The following is an 18,344-nucleotide window of genomic DNA, read 5'->3' on the forward strand; positions in this document are numbered from 1 at the left end:
TGGCAATGAAGAAACACTGCTGAAGTCGAGGGTTCAGTTTACTGGAGGGGAAACCCAGCCCTAATTCCTCACACAGCTCCCTGCTGGGAAGTGTCACAGCTATGCCACATACCTATCTTCTGCTGGACATTGGGGGGTTATTTTCAGGGGTAGGAGAGGTCATAAATGGCCCAGTCCAGGGTTCCTGATGGGAAGTGGTTTGCTGGCTTTTGAGGCTTGTGTCCTGGCAGGAGGCTCCACCCACCAAGATGAGATTCTTGCCACTGGATCTCACCCAGGAAGCTAGGGCCAGCAGGGGGTTGCCCAGGCCCCCAAGAACACAGGACCATGGGAGGGACAATAGTGGCCAGGTCACCCCTCAGTCTAGCCCCTGCCTACTTTGAGGATCTTAAGACCAGAGGGTCCTTGGGGCGCCTGGGTGGCTCAGTGTGTTAAAGCCTCTGCCTTCGGCTCGGGTCGTGGTCCCGGGGTCCTGGGATGGAGCCCCGCATGGTGGGGGGGGGTCTCTGCTCAGCGGGGAGCCTGCTTCCTCCTCTTTCTCTGCCTGCCTCTCTGCCTCCTTGTGATTTCTGTCAAATAAATAAATAAATCTTTAAAAAAAAAAAAAAAAAAAAGACCAGAGGGTCCTGTGTGAACCGCCTCCTACTTACCTAGCCAGGCCCTCCTCATCGCAAGGCCCTATCAGTTGCCAAGGAAACTGATAGAGCCTCCAGAGAGCCCCACTCAGGTCTCCATAGCAACCTACCACAACCCACCAGGATCTCCATCAGTGATGTCACCTGAGCCAGAATGGGCACCCCCCCCCGACCCCCACCACACTCATCACAATTAAACATCAGAGTCTGATAACAGATCCCTGTCACAAAGCACCTCATAGCCTCTCTCGCCCCCCATCCTCACACATCCAGACATGAGTCAGGGAGGGAACAGGTCATTTTATAGCTGGGCACCCTGACGCAGGGAGAGGAGGCAAGACGCAGAAGCCTGGAGGCAGAGACAGGTCTAGAAACCAAGCTCCCTCATTATATTTCCTCCCCTCTATGGCCTTGCACCCACCCTAGTTCTAAGGGGTAGGTGAGCTCTGGGCAATGGGGACTCCACATGGTGGCTCATCCCACCCACCAGCTCCAGTCCTGCCCCAGCTGCACTCTATATCTATGCTCCTAGATGGGAGTCTGAACTTCCAGGCCCTGCATAGTGCCCTGAACTACAGGCCCATCTGGGACCAGAGGGAAGGAAACAGACGTTGAAGACTTACAGCGGCTGGATCCAGCCCTGGTCCAGTCCCACCCCTAGCCACTCCTACTGCCATCTGACACCTGTCTGCCAGGATTTCCCCAACTTTGGGCAACCTCCAGCCCAGGAGCAGAACGACCAGGAGCAGAAAGGCCAGGAAGGGCCAGGACCAGGTATTTTTAGCAGAGTTGCTGGCAGCTGTCTGGAGGGTGCTGGGAGGTGAGGTGGTGCTGAGTTCATCGTTTCCCTTCTCTGGACCTCTATTCCCTCCCCCCAAATCAAGCATGCATCTCTACCTGCAATACGCTGCCAGAGCACCTCCCTTCCTTCACCCCCTACCCCAAAGTTCTCCACGTGCTCCCAGAAGCTCACATGGTGACACTAACCCTCACCCTGAAGGCCAGGCTCATCAGGTAGAACCTTCAATTCCCCAGGGCAGGGAGGGGAGTAGGCAGGACTTGGCGCCAAGACTTGAAGCTCAGATTTAGGACCCTTCAGTTCTAGCTCATATATGGGCCCCTTCGGGAGTGGGTGTCCTGAACAGAGAAGGGTGAAGTTTGTCTAGCCTGTATTGGTCGGCTTGCTTGGGCTGCAGGCCAGGGCTGGGGGAGAGCAAAGGAAGAATTCACTGTTAAAGGGCCAGAACTAATTCTTCCCCAGAGGGGAGCTGGCTTGTCGGGCTTTCCCCCTTGACCCCAGCCATGTTGATACCCCCAACTCCAAGCCCCTCCCACATACCACTCAACCTAGTCCCCCTCCTGGTCCCTCCTTCCCTGCCTTCCACCACACATGCTCTGCCCGGGCTTTGTCTGTCCAGTCGGTTGGGGCGGGGTCTCGGTGGGTGCGAGGTCCTGGGAGGGGGGCGGGGGATTCCCCCGAGGGGGAGGAGGACCGACACGTCAGCCCCCTCAGCAGCGGGGACGTGGGTGAGGGCGGGGGTGGGGGCGGGGGCGGGGGCGGGCAGACACTTAAATAGGCAGCTCTGGAGCCGGGACCCAGAGCGGACCGAGGAGGCGGTGACTGCGGCAGCGTCGGGTGTCCGAGCCAGGGTCTGCGAGGGGACTGTGTCGAGGCCTGGAACCTACTTCTCTTGACCGTGTCCGTGTGCGGTTGGGTGAGTGTCCTGGCGGAGCGGGGTGCAGGTGGTCGCACCGTCCGGGGTACGGATGGACGAGTCGGGAGGGTGACTCACGAGTCAGGACGCCAGGACCTCCACGGCCGGGAGGGGACCGCTGTGTCCTTGACGCAGGTCCTCGGCCAGAGCGTCGAGCCTGAGCCCGGCGTCAGGCAGGCGCGCCCGGGGTCCAGCCTCCCATACCGTCTGTCCCACGGCTGACCCTGCCGTCCCCACTCCCGTTCCTCAGACGGCGTCGGGCGCCATGACTCTGAATGGCGGCGGCAGCGGAGCCGGAGGGAGCAGCGGCGGGGGCAGGGAGCGCGAGCGCCGTCGAGGCAGCACACCCTGGGGCCCCGCGCCCCCGCTGCACCGTCGAAGCATGCCGGTGGACGAGCGTGACCTGCAGGCGGCGCTGGCTCCGAGCGCTCTGGCATCGGCCGCGGCGGGGACCGGGGCCCAGGGTGCGGCGCTCGACTGGCCCGAGGGCTCCTCCGAGTCGCTCAGCTCAGGGGGCAGCGACTCAGACGAGAGCGTTTACAAGGTGCTGCTGCTGGGGGCGCCTGGCGTGGGCAAGAGCGCTCTGGCGCGCATCTTCGGTGGTGTAGAGGATGGGCCTGAAGCAGAGGCCGCAGGTGAGGGGCTGGGACTATTTAAGGGAGGGGAGACGGGGCTGGGGACCTGAATTCAAAGCAGCGCATACCGTGGCACTTTCAGAGTCATGCCTTACCTACCCATTTCACAGATGGGGAAACTAAGGAAGGAGGGACCTCCAGCCCTTGGTAGGGGAAGAAATGCCCAGAGTAGCAGTCCCAGGCTGTACCTGAGGCAACTCTGTAGGATGGGGATAGGACATCCCTCCTTGCCAGGGGTGACAGGAACACAGCCAGAGGGAGTTTCTAGGAGAAGAGCCCTAGGTGACCAAGGCTCCCAAAGAATATGACAGTCACTATTCTAACCTAGGCTGCTATGGTCAGAGCTACCCTGGGGCCCATGCAACAGGAGGGCGGGGAACACAGGAGAGGCAACCCAGGACATGGCCAGCTTGGGGAAGAGTTGTCTAGGTGAGGTCAGGCATACCATGTCCTCTACATCCTGCTTCTCAGCCCTGTCATCTCTTTGTTGCACAGTGACCATCAGTGGAGAGAAAAGTTGGCCGGAGGGTGGGGGAGGACTCTCTGGTGCAGTTGGAGGGTGTGGCCAAAATAGGAAACCTGGCACATGGTGTGGGAGGGTGGTTTTTGGCAACCAGCAGGTAACCTGACTGCTAGTCTCCTGCCTAGGGCACACGTATGATCGGTCCATCATGGTGGATGGAGAAGAGGCATCACTCATGGTCTATGACATTTGGGAGCAGGTAGGCTGCAGGCTGAGACCCACCTGAGACCCAGGCCCGGGTGGGAGAGCTGACCTGGGGTTAGGGGCCTGCTTAGAGGGACAGCCTTGTAGCCTGGGCATGAGACCAATTGGTAGATATGCATGTGTATGTGTTTCCCAGGATAGCAGCTGCTGGCTACCTGGTCACTGCATGGCTATGGGGGATGCATACGTCATCGTGTACTCAGTGACAGATAAGGGAAGCTTCGAGAAAGCCTCAGAGCTGCGGGTCCAGCTGCGGCGGGCACGGCAGATGGACGACGTGCCCATTATCCTAGTGGGCAACAAGAGTGACCTGGTGCGCTCTCGAGAGGTCTCCTTGGATGGTGAGCAGGGAGTGGGTCGGAAAGGGAGGGACATCCTGACTGGCCTGTGGTCCATTAAGTCTTGGCTCAGCTCAAGTCCCTGGGGATCATAAGTGGCTAAAAATGTTCAGGAAGAATACTTGACAGGGAGAGGGGGAAAGCTGCTGCCCTCCCACAGGACTCCCAGAGGGCTGAGAGGCCTGGGGGGAAGGACCAGATGCGCTGGGGGTGGGGGGAGGAAGCTGCTGGGCACTGAGCTGGGCCACCTCAGGGCCCTCCTCTCCTGTATCCTTTGGCCCTGGCCTGACAGATGAGGTGTGAGGAGAGTGCAGGGAACTGGGCTAGGAGCTCAGAGCATGGATTCAGGGCTGGGGCTGGTCTCGGCATGGTCTTGACTCTGGGGAGGATCTGCCCCTCTTGGGCTCAGTATTCTCCTCTGTGACCCCCAGAACTGAGTCCCTCAGAGGAACCTAGCAGTGACTTGGTGACATTCTCCTCCCAATTTCACTGGTTATTCATCATAATATAACATCAAACCATGAAATATTAAGGTCCCCATCAAAGCTCTCCTTGTCTTGTGTTGACTGCTACGGCATTGCCATTTGAATATCAGGCTTCAAATTATTTCCATAAATGAGTTTCCTCTTGTGAGCCTTTGTGAGCTCCTTAAAGGTGGGTACATTCTGCCAGTTGGGTGACCCAACAATGCCTTGGATCCTCTGTAGGGGAGCTGGGGTCTGTGTTTCTGGGGACCACCAGGGCTCCATCTCTGACCCCTCGATTCCCGAGTGGTAGCTGCTATGGGGTGACTAGAGTTTAACCGGCACATCCCTGTCCCCACCAGAGGGCCGGGCCTGTGCCGTGGTCTTCGACTGCAAGTTTATTGAGACATCAGCGGCGCTGCACCACAACGTCCAGGCCTTGTTTGAGGGTGTCGTGCGCCAGATACGCCTGCGCAGGGACAGCAAAGAGGCCAATGCACGTCGACAAGCAGGTACCCGGCGGCGAGAGAGTCTTGGCAAGAAAGCAAAGCGTTTCTTGGGCCGCATCGTAGCACGCAACAGCCGCAAGATGGCCTTTCGTGCCAAGTCCAAGTCCTGCCATGATCTCTCGGTGCTCTAGACTCCACAGACCCATACCGCGTTGTGCATACAAGTGGACAGGTTGGTGGGCTGGCCCACCCAACTGCCCTAGGTGCCTCAGGGCTGGCTCAGACTCTGGGCATACCCCACCTGATGGTTATGGACAGACAGACAGATGGTGCTGCCCAGGCAGCTCCCACGGGCCATCAAGGGCTGGGCCCACAGTGATACGTGTACAGGCCGGTGTGTATGTGTCCCAAGCAGCGGCCCGAGCCCAGCCTGTGGGGCAGGCCTGTGTGTGGGGATGGAACTCCAGCTTTCTCCACGCTTGGGGTGTGCATGCTCTGAGAGGAGGCTGTTCAGTGCAGTGCTTATTTGTTTACATGCAAATTTTTGTAATAAAGACTATTTCCTGATAGATCAGGGCTGTTGACTCTGTGTTTCCTCCCAAAGGGGGCTGTAAGAGTAGGGGGCGTTCCTGGGGTTGAGGGACGGGGCCTCACTGCCCTACCCTAGCTTGTGGCCTTGACTCTCCTAATATTTGGGCTCCGATCTAGCCAGATGCACCAGAGGGGCAGGTGTGGCTTGTGACCTGACGGGAGATCCAAGCAGTAGGAGACAAAAGCCCCTTCCAACCTGCTCTCCAGATTTTTCTCCTGCCCTGGGGCCTGGCATTGCCTAGCTAATTAAGGGTTCAATCACCCCGCTATATATAAGGAAAACTTAGGCTGTCTGAAGGACCATGCCCTTCCCCAGTCTCAAGGCCAAACAAAAACCCTGGGTCTGACTTCTGGGCTGGTGTCTCCATTTTGCCTCCTCCCGAGGGGCTGGAAATTTGCTGAGGTAGGGTAGCTGTGGAATACTTCTGAGACTCCCCAGGTGGGAAAGGAGGAGGTGAGTGGCTGGGGCTGGGCTACGGAGCAAGGGCCTCACTGTTCTCTCCTCTGGGAGGGGCCAGAAGAGAGCATCCCATGCTCAATGTTGGGTAATGTGGTCTTGGCAGGAACCCCTCTCCGGGGCTCTCCCTGCCTAGAATGAGAGGCCTTGCATTTGTGTGGGAATGTGTGTATGTTCACTGATAGCTGGAGGTGTACCTGTCTCCCTGCCACCCACACCCGCCACAGGTGACTGCTGGGACTTTCCCCATATTGTTTCGGGAAGGAATAGCTCCATTTAGCAATGGCACATGGGAAACTGAAGCAATTGTCTGCGGTTACACAGGTGGAAGTGGCTGAGTAGGGACTGGTATATATGTCTGCTGGTCTCCAGAACCGAAGGCAGCCTGTGGTGAGGCATGGGACAGTTTCTGAGAAGGTTCTGGGCAAGGGTCCATACATTTCCTTCATTGGTTCAACGTATTTACTCCACAGACCCCTAGGAGCTCTTGCAACCTAGTTAGAACACTGATGGCAGTTTTCAATGGCAGAAGGTTTCAAAGCCACTCCTCAAGGTGCAGGACCTCTCTTGACTCACCCACACACCCCCCAGGGCAATGTTAACTGCTCCAAGCTGCTGCGGCTCTCCATTCCCAGTCTGCAACATACTTAGAGGCATGTGGAAGGCATGGTTTTCTCAGAGCAGGTGAATGTCCTGAGGCCTGAAGAAGAATCCAGGCCTTCTCAGCCCTGCTATTTATTGGCTGTGTGACCCTGGGCAAGCCACTCAGCATCTCTGTGCCCTAGGGTGTGACATGGGGACAGTGCCCCTTCAGAATGGAGGTGGGGGGGATAATGAAGGCATGTGCTTAGAGCAGTACTGGGTGCATGGTAGGAGCTCAACCCATATGAGACCCCGTCAACAATCCCACAGTGCTCTGCTCCAGGCTGAGGTGCCTGGGGAGCCTGAGTCGCCCTGAGGCAGGTGCGCTGGGCTTGTGGCAGACAAGGCTGGAGGCAGATGAGGGGTCCCTGCCCATCCTCCAGATATGAGGTGGGAAGGACTCAGGGAAGACCATGGGAAACTCCAAGGACAAGGATGGACTAACAACGGGATCCCTGACCCTTCCCCCACACACCCCTCCCCTTGTCGGACTCCCAGGCCCCAGAAGCTTCTCCTGGCTCCACTTGGCTGCCCTTGGTGGGGGAGGGGGCCTCTGGCAAGCCCTGCGATTCTCTCAAGGTCACCTGAGCTGGCTCAATCTGCTCTTCCTTCTCAGAGGCACGAGACAGGCTGTTGTCCCTGGCTGTCTGTGTTAGCAGCCGGTGCGAGCCCTCAGGGAGCCTCAGGAGATCTCACGGGCTGCTGTGCCTCCCACCCACTGGTCCCACTGGTGAGTGGTCTAGAGCCCCAAATACCCAGTTCAGGCCATGCTCATTTATCCTTTATGTGGAACCTCCAGCTCCTTGTTTTTGATCAAGTTAGAAGCTGGCAAGGCCAAGGGAGGGCAAGGTCATTACTGGGTTCCTGAGACCTGCCCTGGAGGGGTTTCAGTCTGATGAAAGAGATAGACAATGACAATCTGGTGTCTTTTCTGCTTTGATGGCGGTAGCACAAGGCATGGAGTAGAGGGTATTCCCAAAAAAAGGATTCTGAACCAGCCTGGGAGCCCCAGAAGGTTTCTTGGAGACGGGAACATTTGAGCTGAGTACTGAAGCCTGAGTAGGTGCTCACTAGACAGAGGAAGGGAGGGAAGGGCATTCCAGACAAAAGCAACAGAGTGGGCCAAGGTAGAGCTGCGTATGCTGATCCACAGGGGAGAAGTGCGATTGAGTCTGGAACCACAGAAAAAGAAGTAATGTCCAAGCCTGAGAGACAAGAAGTCCCCACTGGGCTGTATAGGAACAGGAGCAGTGCCAGGACAATGATCTCCCCACCTCCTGGGGCTGGCAGTCACAGATGCTGAGCAGCCCCCAGCTTTCCAAAGTCAATGAGTAACTTGGGGGGTTGGGCACGGCCAGGCCTGCTGCTGTGGGCCCAGTGGTGTTTTCCATTCCTGAGCAAGCATGGCTGGACCGCCTACCTGCTCAAGTGTCCACCCTGCCCTACTCCACCCATCCCGGCCTGGCCAGCACTCCCTGGAGAAAGAGCCCTCTCACCTGGCAGCTGGACCAAGGGAGCCCGCCTTAGGCACCGGAGGGTGCCCTGGAGTGGAGGGGTGAGCAGGGCTGAGGCTGGGGTCGGTGGTAGGTGAAGGAATAACCCTGTCCTATCCAGCCTTCGTTCAGGGGAAGAATTGCCAGGAATGGCTGGAGTGGTTGTCCATTGCTCTGCAGGCCCAGCTCCATGCTGTGTGCTGGCAAATACGAAAACAAGGGCAGGACTCCCTCCCCAAGGGGACTCTGTGTCTGAAGGATGGCAGTGGGTGGGAAAACAGGGTGCAAGACCCTGAACCATGGGTCCTCTGTTCCAGGAGGAATTGTCCTGTGGTAAAGTCCTGTGTGACCTTGGTCGGGCCTTGCCCTTCAGGCTTCGCCTCCAGCATGAGGTGGCTGCAGAAAGTGACCCTCAGAGTCGTCAGGGTCTTTCCAGCTTCAGACTTTTGTGATATTTGGGGTGGCTGGGCAATTACCACTTTGGGATCTCCATACAAACTGGGGAGGCTATGTCAGGAAGGAGCCAAAAGTGTGGAGGTGAAACTCCAGTGGAGATTCTTGGGGGGGCAAGAACCAAGAGACAGGATGGCTGGGCCTGGGGGCCTGGGTGGGCCTGCTTGAGGAGCTGGATGGCCCTCAACCCTGCAGGTGATGGGGACCCATGGACTCCTCTAAGGGGAGGAAGAGGAGGCCAATTTGTCTTGAGGTCCCTCTGGCTATTGGTATGGAATGGGCTGAGACGGGACAAGGATGACAGTGGGTGGGGGGCAATGTCCAAGTGGGTGGGATGGGGAGGGGCAGCTCTGAGAGTATAGAAGGACAGGGGCAGGAGGAGACCTGGCTGCCTTTCCCATAGTGACAGGTAGCAGGAGGTCCAGCTTCTGGAAAAGGCTGGAAGAAAGGACAGTTGCACCCTGTGGGGCCCGTGGAAGCCATGGCTTGGGCTGAGTGGGAGTGAAGGGAGGGACACTCTCTAGGAGGAGAGTATTAGGAGGGAATCCTTGCCCACTGATCCTGGCTGGATCCTTACTGCCCTGTCCCTCAGGCCCATCCTGACCATGGTCCCTGCCTGGCTGTTGCTGCTTTGCCTCTCCGTAGCCCAGGTGAGCTGGGTCCCACTCGTCTCCTTCAGACCCCGGCCTTGGGAGTTGGCACCCTTCTCTCCCATTCCACCTGGACCAGCTGCACTGACCATGGAAGGGACTAGTTGTGGGAGGGTGTGCAGAGCTGGCTATAGACCTCATTGTGGGATCAGGAGGTCAAAGGCCAGAAGGTGGTTGGGCTAAGGTATGGCCAGGCCCCTAGAAGGGGCAGAAATTCCACTTCCTTGTCAGGCACCCATGATAGGAAGGTAAAGCCTGGAGACAAGGAGAGAATCCTCCTCCAGGTTTTCCCCAAGGACTGGTATGCAGAACTGAATGTGGAAGTTCCCGAAAACTATGGTGGAAATTTCCCTTTGTACCTGATCAAGGTGAGCCTAAGAACTGGGTGGGCTGCCCTCCCCCCAGGTCACGCTTCCCCTGCCTCCAGCATTTCTATCTCTTTCTTGCTCTGCCTTTCTTTCTTTCTTTTTTTTTTTTAAAGTTTTCTTTTTTTTAAAGATTGTATTTATTTATTTGACAGAGAGCGATCACAAGTAGGCAGAGAGGCAGGCAGAGAGAGTGAGAGGGAAGCAGGCTCCTCACTGAGCAGAGAGCCCGATGCGGGACTCGATCCCAGGACCCTGAGATCATGACCTGAGCCGAAGGCAGCGGCTTAACCCACTGAGCCACCCAGGCGCCCTCTGCCTTTCTTTCAATCCTGGTTCCCAAACAGAATGTGATATAGTGTGAGAGACTAACAAAATGTCAATTCCAGTAGAAAGTAGAGTTTTAATAAACTATTGGTGGTGGGGTTTCAAGCTTTAGAAAGGAGGGTGGGGAGTACTGGGGCGCATCAAGTACAGGAGAAAGGGCTCTGGCTTTGAATGTTGGTCCTGTGATTTACTGGCTGTGTGACTTCAGGCAAGTGCTAGCCCTCTCTGAGCCTCAGTTTCCCCACATATAAAATGGCGCCAATGGGTGGAGGGGCATCCCCCAGGCCTGGTTCCCACTGCCTTTACCTCTGCTCTCCTCCATAGTTGCCACTGCCCCCTGAGGAAACAGAGGGCAAGATTGTGCTGTCGGGGACCCCAGGCATGGTAGCTGAGGGCCTCTTTGCTGTGGATCCAGAGTCTGGCTTCTTGCTGGTGACCAGGGCCCTGGACCGAGAGGAAGAATCGGAGTACCAGCTGCAGGTATGACCGGGCCAGTGTCGGGGAGAATGGTGTAGGCGGGCCGGGGCGCTGACGACCCTTCCTTTCCAGGTCACCCTGGAGACTGAGGATGGATGTGTCTTGTGGGGCCCACAGCCTGTGCTTGTGAATGTGAAGGATGAGAATGACCAGGTGCCCCACTTCTCTCAGTTCGTCTACAAATTTCAGCTGAGCCTGGGCACCAAGCCTGGTGAGTGCCCAGGGCCACCAGCGAACGATAGATCAGGTGGGCCCTGAGGAGAGAACAGAGAGTAAAGAGATGGCCGGCCATCGGCATAAGGACAGGGCAGCCAGGGGCCAAGCTGCCCCCTCCCATTTCTGTCCCATCCTGCTCCACACCCCACTGAGAGTCCTCCAGTCCCATCCACTCTTGGCCTCAGTTTGCTCCCCTGCAGAGTTGGCTGAAAATCTGTGGCTCACCTCCAGCTTCCTGACACAATGATAGATATGGAAGGAAGCACCAGGGAGAGATGGGGGAGGCAGGGGAAACTCTCCCCACGCCCCTGCACCCCTTACGGCTTGCCCTCTCCACACACACCAGGCATCCCCTTCCTCTTCCTTGAGGCTTTGGACAAGGATGAGCCGGGCACAGCTAACTCAGATCTCCGATTCTACATCCTGAACCAGGCCCCAGCCCAGCCTTCCCCACACATGTTCCAGCTGGAGCCTCAGCTGGGGGCTCTGGCCCTTAGCCCTGAAGGTGAGCCTGAGCTGGGTGTGGTGAGGGGAGAGGGTCAGGGAAAGCTGAGGAAGGCGGCATGTGAGCTGCCATGGTAGGGGGGTCGGAGCTGGAGAGAGGAAGAAGAAAGAGCATTCTAGATGGAGAGTGGCAAAGCAAAAGGCTTGAACCATGCGTGGAGAGAAAAAATTGTATGAACGGAGTAGCCTCAGCCCTACACTCTGGACCCCCAAGCCTAAGGGGCAAGGATAGGAGAGACCTGGGGGGTTGTAGCCTAGGATGTTGCCAGGAGAACTTTGGACTGATTGTAAGGGAGTTCAGGCCAGAGGCACAGGCTGGGGATGGAAAGAAAAAACCATATACCCAGCCAGCCAGTCTCCCATTTACGCATCTGCCACCCAACCACATACACTGCCCATTTGCTCAAACAGCTATCCAAACGAACGCATCCACACACCCAACTCCCCATCCATTTACCTGGCCAGCCATCCGCTCATCCAGCCGGTCATCTACACATCTCCCCATCCCCCCATGGACCATCACCCTCCTCCTAGTCATCCAGTCCATCAGCCATTCACTGTGTGCATAGATATGGAAATGACTTTGCAACTTCCAAGCCCTGCTTGGGTGCTCACTCCGGTGCTCAAAGTCCCTCTTGCCCTTGGGCCCAGAGGGCACCTGAACACTTGCCATATGCTTGGCTTTGTGTTTGTTACTCACTGAGAAGGAAGCCCTGGACTCCTGCTCAGCTGGCCACCCTGCCCCTTCTAGGAAGCACCAGCCTAGGCCAGGCTGCGGAAGAGCTCTACCAGCTACTGGTACAGGTCAAGGACATGGGTGACCAGGCTTCGGGCCACCAGGCCACTGCCACCGTAGATGTCTTCATAGTAGAGAACACCTGGGTTCCCCTAGATCCTGTCCACGTGCCAGAGAATCTCAAAGTTCCATACCCACACCCCATAGCCCAGGTGAGTGTGGCTTCCAGGGGCTGAAGTTACCCCATGGCTGGTACAGCTGGGCCTGAGTCTCAAGATTTGGGGGGTGGGTCTGAGGCCCAGCTTGACCCCTGTTCCTCCCCTACCTATGTTCCTCCCTCTACTGTCCTCATTGGTTCCCATCATGGAATAGGGTATCCAGGGCCCTGGGACCAGGGCCACAGCCCCTCACCTATTATCCTCTGGCCAGTGTGGCTCTGGGCCCTGACCTGACCTTGCCCCAGGCTTCCTTAGGGAGAACAGCTGCCACCTCCCTGCTGCCATGGGGATTGTCACCCAGGCTTGGAATGTCTCAGACTTCCTCGAGGAATGCCCTGGGGTCAGGCCTGGCCTGGGAGGGCAAAGAATAATACAGCCTGGTCCTTGAGGCACTTTGGGCGGGGACCAGGCTTGGACCAGGGCCACCAGGGACTTGCTACAAGTGTCGCAAACAAGAGGACCCTACCTGGGCTCCAGGGAGGAGAGCAAATCGCTTGAGGTCCCCCAGCAGCGGGAAGAGTTGTGGTATAAGAGCTGACAGCCCCTGTCCCTCATCCCAGGGTGCCCTCCTTCCGTGTCCCCCTCCCAGGTACACTGGAATGGGGGAGATGTACATTATCACCTGGAGAGCCAGCCCCCCGGCCCCTTTGATGTGGATACAGAAGGGAAAGTCTACGTGACTGAGGAGCTAGACCGAGAAACCCAGGCTGAGGTGAGGTGAGGGGGAAGCCAGGAGGGCAGGCTGAGGGGTGCCCGGTCACTGTCCGGTTGGCTTCTGGGGGTATCACATCCCCCGCAGGCACTGAAGCAGTGGAAGAGTACCCAGAAAGCTGGAGTTGGCTACCAGAAGGGAACGCAGACCCCAGCCAGGCTGGAACTTCCCTTGGCCTTCATCTGAAGCCCCCCACTGCCCACTTCAGTACCTGCTCCAGGTGCGGGCTCAGAACACCCACTGTGAGGACTACACAGAACCTCTGGGGCTTCAAGTGGTGGTGATGGATGACAATGACAATGCACCTGTCTGCTCTCCACGGGACTCCCCAGTCAGCATTCCTGAGCTCAGCCCCCCAGGTGGGCTATGCGTCTTGACAGGGGATGGGGGAGGGTTGAGTCCTTGGGAGCCATCCCATTCTGCTCTTCTCTGGGATGGGGCCAGCCTCGGGCCCTTCCATCTATGCCCCTACCTTCCCACGAGCTCAGGTTCGGTCCAGCACTACAGAGGAGTGGGTGGAATGGGGCCTCCAGATTGGTCTGTGGTCCCACCTAGGTGGGTGCTGTCTTCACAGGCACCAAGGTGACTAGGCTGTTGGCAGAGGACATGGATGCCCCCAGTTCCCCCAATTCCCACATTGTGTATCAGCTGCTGAACCCTGAGCCTGAGGAAGGAGCAGATGGAAGAGCCTTTGAGCTGGACTTCACCTCAGGCAGTGTGACACTGGGGGATGCCCCACTCCGTGCTGGCCAGAACATCCTGCTTCGGGTGAAGGCCATTGACCAAGGCGGAGCTGAGGGTGGTAAGTGCCCAATGGTGACCCAGGCTCTCTCCCTCTCTGTTCCCTTCCTGGTCTCTCCAACATGCCCTCTCCTGCCTCAGGCCTCAGCAGCACGTGTGAGGTCGCTGTCACAATCACAGATATCAATGACCATGCCCCCGAGTTCACTGTTTCCCAGGTAAGCAAGAACAGGGGAGGAGACCTTGGGAAGGTACCAATGAGGGGCTCTCACAGCCGCTCTGCATCTCTCCAGATTGAGCCTGTGAGCCTTCCTGAGGATGCAGAGCCAGGGACTCTAGTGGCCACGCTCATGGCCACTGATGCTGACCTTGAGCCTGCCTTCCGCCTCATGGACTTTGCCATTGAGGCAGGGGATGTGGAGGGGACCTTTGGCCTGGATTGGGAGCCAGACTCCAGTCATGTCCAACTCCGACTCCTCAAGGTAAGGGGCTGGGGCTGGGGAAGGGGCACATGTGGGTATGCCCACGTGAATGCACAAGTGTGCCCTGGACCAAAGCAGTGACCCGGACCCCATTGGTTCTAGAACCTCAGCTATGAGGCAGCTTCCAGTCACAGGTTGGTGGTAGTGGTCCGGAGCGTGGCAGAATTGGTGGGGCCAGGCCCAGGCCCTGGAGCCACAGCCACAGTGACTGTGCTGGTGGAAAAGCCGGTGCCACCCCCCAGGCTGGACCAGAGCTACGAGGCCAGTGTTCCAGTCAGCACCCCAGCTGGCTCCCTCCTGCTGACCATCCAACCCTCAGAACCCATAAGCAGTCCCCTCAGGTGAGCCAGAAGCCCAGCCCCTAGCTGGGCTGGACCTCCCCTGCTCCTCAGGGATGATCCCCAGGGCCTTACATTATCTATGGCCTGGAAAGTTCCTCTAACCAATGCTAATGGCGAGGTTGTGAATCCTGAGGGTGGGTCAGAGCTGGAAGAGTTGGGTAGGGCACCGACCGGAGAGTTAAGACTCCGCGCAAGCTCAGAGGCTGCCTCCTGCACTGTCCTGGATGCCAACCACCCCATCCCTCACCCAGACTGCAGCACAGACAAGGTCTGTTCCCTGCCCCCATCCTGTCCCTTTAGGGGGTGACCTGAGACTAGTGGAGTTGCATTAGGTTCTGATAGTTCCCCTCCCCCCTCACACAGTATCCAAGATTCAAGCCCTGTCCCTCAGCAAGTCCCTAAATCTGGGGAGAGAAACTGGGCACCCTGGGTGCTTCTGCCACCCCCGAGTCACAGAGAGGATGTGGAACTTGAGCAGGTCACATGGCCGGGGCGGGGGTGTTGTCTCTGAGTAAAACCCCATATATGGTTCCAGTGCCTCCCTGCCCCCACCCCCACATCTTCTCTGGGCCTCAGGTTCTCCCTGCTCAATGACTCAGAGGGCTGGCTCTGCATCAAGGAGGTCTCTGGGGAGGTGCGCACAGCCCGGCCCCTGCAGGGCGCCCAGCCTGGGGACATGTACACAGTGCTCGTGGAGGCCCAGTACGAAGGTATGGCCGGGCATTCGTGGGGCCTCCGCGAGGGACAGTAAGTCTTGGGGAGATAGAGAGATGGACAGGGCTGAGCTTCCTTCTGGGGTCCTTCCTGGCATCCACTTTGCCCCAGGCAGGAAAGAGGAATGAGGGCTGGGGCCAACGTCTGTCTCTGAGATGCCTGGCATCCACATCCCCTCTCAGACCACGCTCCTCACTGGACACTTACAATCCTCCAAGCCTGCCCCTGGGCCCTGGAGGGCTTCTCAGGTGTTGGCTTCAGATGTAGGCTAGGAGTAGAGGCTGTGGGGCCAGGCAGGTGGAAGGAATGCCAGGGACCGTGTCTCTGCAGGCCAGGACGTAAGCCAGGCTGGGCCACTGAAGCCAGGTATGGAGGACTCTGAATGCCACACTGACTGGATGAAAAGCTGGCCCTGGCATGGTTATATCAGGGAGGCAGCTCTGCTCTGGGCTGGACTGTCCCGTGGTGCATGACAGACCCAGCAGAGCGAGTGCCCTATAGTCAGGGCATCTCCACATTGTTGGGCCCTGACACTGGTGGCTGGAGTGGGGCGGGGGGCGGTGAGGGCAAGCGGGGTATCCAAAAAGGCACAGAAAGGCCTGGAAGCCATTTGGATAGCGAAGGGGACAAGGTGCACGGTGAAGAAGAGACAGATGCGAGGATGAGGCTGGGGTGGCGGGGCGGCGGCGGGGAGTAGAGCTGGTGTGGCCTAGATGCTGCAGGGTGAGATCTCCCGGCCTGGGACTAGCTCGCATGGCCTCCTCCGCAGACCAGCCGACACTGAGCACCTCTGCAACCCTCGTGATCCACTTCCTGAAGGCCCTGTCTGCCCCAACCCTGAACCCTGTTCCCACCCGCCACCTCTGCACGCCCCGCCAGGACCATGGCGTGGTTATCAGTGGACCCAGAGAGGACCCTGACCCTGCTGGTGGGCATGGTCCTTACAGCTTTGCCCTTGGCCCCAACCCTACTGTGCAGCGGGACTGGCACCTCCAGGCTCTCAACGGTGTGTGGTGGGGAAAGGCGGGAGACCGTGGCCAAGACGGGAGGCGGGGCATGGCCCTGAGATGGCCCTGCGCTGTGGTGGCGGGGCTGGGCCTCGGGCCTGCCCAGACTAGGGACTAGGGTCACTGCTTGCGGTCCCGCAGGTTCCCATGCCTACCTCACCCTGGCCCTGCACTGGGTGGAGCCACGTGAGCACACAGTGCCGGTCGTTGTCAGCCACAACGCAGGGACGTGGCAGCTCCTGGTCCGAGGTAAGGTCGGGGCGCTGTGTGCCTGCAGTTCCTGAGGCGACCATTGGGGTGCAGGGGGAGGAGCTGGGTATAGCTCACAGAGGCACTGCATGCAGAGGAGTAGGCGCCCACCCCCACACATAAATACACACTTGTGCACCAAATCATCTATCAGCTGGCTGCGCAGGAGCCTCTGAGCAGCTGGAGCTCTGGCCCCCAGCACCCTTACCTTCCCCTGTCCCCTGTCCCCCAGTGATTGTGTGTCGCTGCAACGTGGAGGGGCAGTGCATGCGCAAGGTGGGCCGCATGAAGGGCATGCCCTCAAAGCTGTCGGCGGTGGGCATCCTCGTGGGCACCTTGATGGCGATAGGTAATGGGTGCTGGGCTCGCTAGCGGGGAAGGATGGTGGACGCTCGGAGTTATAGCCTCCGGGTGCACAGTGCCCTGTCCTGTGGGGCTCCCCTGGGCTGGAGAAGGAACCCCACAGCTCTCCGAGTCATCTGTTCCTGCTTGTGCTATCCTACTCACCATCATCATGATTGATGACAGCATTTGCTCTTCTGTGATTATACGTTGACTGTGTAATATAGGACTATCAGAGTCAGTCCTCACAACCCTGTGAGGTAGATTGTGGCATCTCTCCATTTTCCAGATGAGGTCCCTGAAGTTCAGAGAGGTCAAGTGACTCATCTGAGGTCACACAACCAGAACGTGGCAGAGCCCAGGTCTTCCTAGCCTAATCCTTTTAGTCCAAGCTCCCTCTTTATCCCCTTGATTTCTTTGGCCCTCTGGATTTCCCTTGGCTGTTTTTTTTATTGTTGTTGGTGGTGGTGGTGGTTCTAGCACAATGCTTCCTGAGTCTATGGGAACAGCTCAGTGGCTCCCAGATGACTTCCACCAAACTGTTCTCCAGAGAAGGGGAAGGAGGCTGGGGTGTTCTGGATAGCCACAGTCCAAGCAGTCAGGCTTCTTCTGGGCCCAGGACCACAGTCATACGCACCCAGCATTGCAGATGCTGCTTAGGAAATTTTACTACCTTATTAAACCAATAGCAACAGCAGGGTGGTGAACAAATTCCTTGGCTCCTCCTGAGAGCTGATGCATCCTTCTTGGGCCCCTCAGGCATCTTCCTCATCCTCATCTTCACTCATTTGACCTTGGCGAGGAAGAAGGATCTACATCAGCCAGTGGACAGTGTGCCCCTGAAGGCGGCTGTCTGAATGGTCCAGGTAGCCCCAGCCAGGAGCTTGGCCTCTGCCTCCATCTGGGTCCCCTGGGAGAGGGCCCAGCACTGTGGATCACTGGGGGCTAGGACAGAGTTGGAGTCCTTTCCCCTGCCTGGGGTGGAGCCAACATCACCAGACAAGTCTGTAGAGCCTGAATACTGACTTGATGGGCTGCCCATGGGAATGCTCCATATGGGGCCATGTTTGTCCACCAATAAAGTCTCAGAGAGCAGGCAGGGGCTGTGTCTGCTTCTCAGAGTCACGTGCATGTGTACATTACTCATGTCAACCTTCATTCCTTTCACATCTCCTACTGCGCAGAGGGTCCAGGGGCTTGAGGGACAAGCCTGGGTCCCCTTTGAGGAGGGATATGGGGGCATCACGTTGCTTCTTGGTGAGAACGTGAGGTTGGAGCACAGTGGGTCATTTTTCTGAGCATTTGGAGACCATGGCTGCAGACCCTGGATGGGTCAAGTTGAGGACGGTGTCCTTGAGAGTGCATTCTGTGTTTTCCAGGACACAGAAAACTGTGTTTGCTAGGGGAGGGCTCCTGTGCTTATGTGGGAGCACACTGCTGTATTTGCTTGGGTCACCTGCATGTGGATGGGCAGAGGTCCCATAATTTTAAGAGGGGTCTGCATGGGAATCATGAGGGTCTAATCGGACTGAAACAAGAGAGGTGAGGTTGGGAATGGGTCCCTCTGCCCCAGCACAGGCCCCAGGGCACCTCTGGATTTCATATACATGATGGTGAGTGTATGGGGGCAGGGTCTGCAGAAAGTCAAAGAAGGGGGAATCACT

The 18,344-nt window shown here is 57.8% G+C and overlaps 2 protein-coding genes across 2 annotated transcripts; both read left to right on the top strand.

Annotated features, from left to right (window-relative positions):
* Positions 1 to 2,211: 2,211 nt before the first annotated feature.
* On the top strand, positions 2,212 to 5,539 carry RRAD (RRAD, Ras related glycolysis inhibitor and calcium channel regulator). The gene is made up of 5 exons (XM_032854278.1): positions 2,212 to 2,350; positions 2,601 to 2,985; positions 3,634 to 3,707; positions 3,849 to 4,053; positions 4,877 to 5,539. Exons 2-5 carry the CDS (start codon positions 2,616 to 2,618, stop codon positions 5,152 to 5,154), a joined length of 927 nt encoding a protein of 308 aa, XP_032710169.1. The 5' UTR covers positions 2,212 to 2,350; positions 2,601 to 2,615; the 3' UTR covers positions 5,155 to 5,539.
* Positions 5,540 to 8,043: 2,504 nt separating this feature from the next.
* CDH16 (cadherin 16) lies at positions 8,044 to 17,782 on the top strand. Its single transcript, XM_032854279.1, has 18 exons — positions 8,044 to 8,208; positions 9,192 to 9,249; positions 9,534 to 9,617; positions 10,266 to 10,421; positions 10,491 to 10,629; positions 10,981 to 11,139; positions 11,890 to 12,086; positions 12,682 to 12,804; positions 13,013 to 13,163; positions 13,379 to 13,606; positions 13,687 to 13,763; positions 13,839 to 14,027; positions 14,130 to 14,368; positions 14,945 to 15,078; positions 15,852 to 16,088; positions 16,231 to 16,338; positions 16,571 to 16,687; positions 17,440 to 17,782. The coding sequence occupies exons 1-18, from the start codon at positions 8,057 to 8,059 to the stop codon at positions 17,535 to 17,537; spliced, it is 2,646 nt and encodes an 881-aa protein (XP_032710170.1). The 5' UTR covers positions 8,044 to 8,056; the 3' UTR covers positions 17,538 to 17,782.
* The last annotated feature ends 562 nt before the right edge of the window (positions 17,783 to 18,344 follow it).

The sequence above is a fragment of the Lontra canadensis genome, unplaced genomic scaffold (assembly GCF_010015895.1).
Source record: "Lontra canadensis isolate GAN:19392208 unplaced genomic scaffold, GSC_riverotter_1.0 scaffold8, whole genome shotgun sequence".
Taxonomy (NCBI): domain Eukaryota; kingdom Metazoa; phylum Chordata; class Mammalia; order Carnivora; family Mustelidae; genus Lontra; species Lontra canadensis.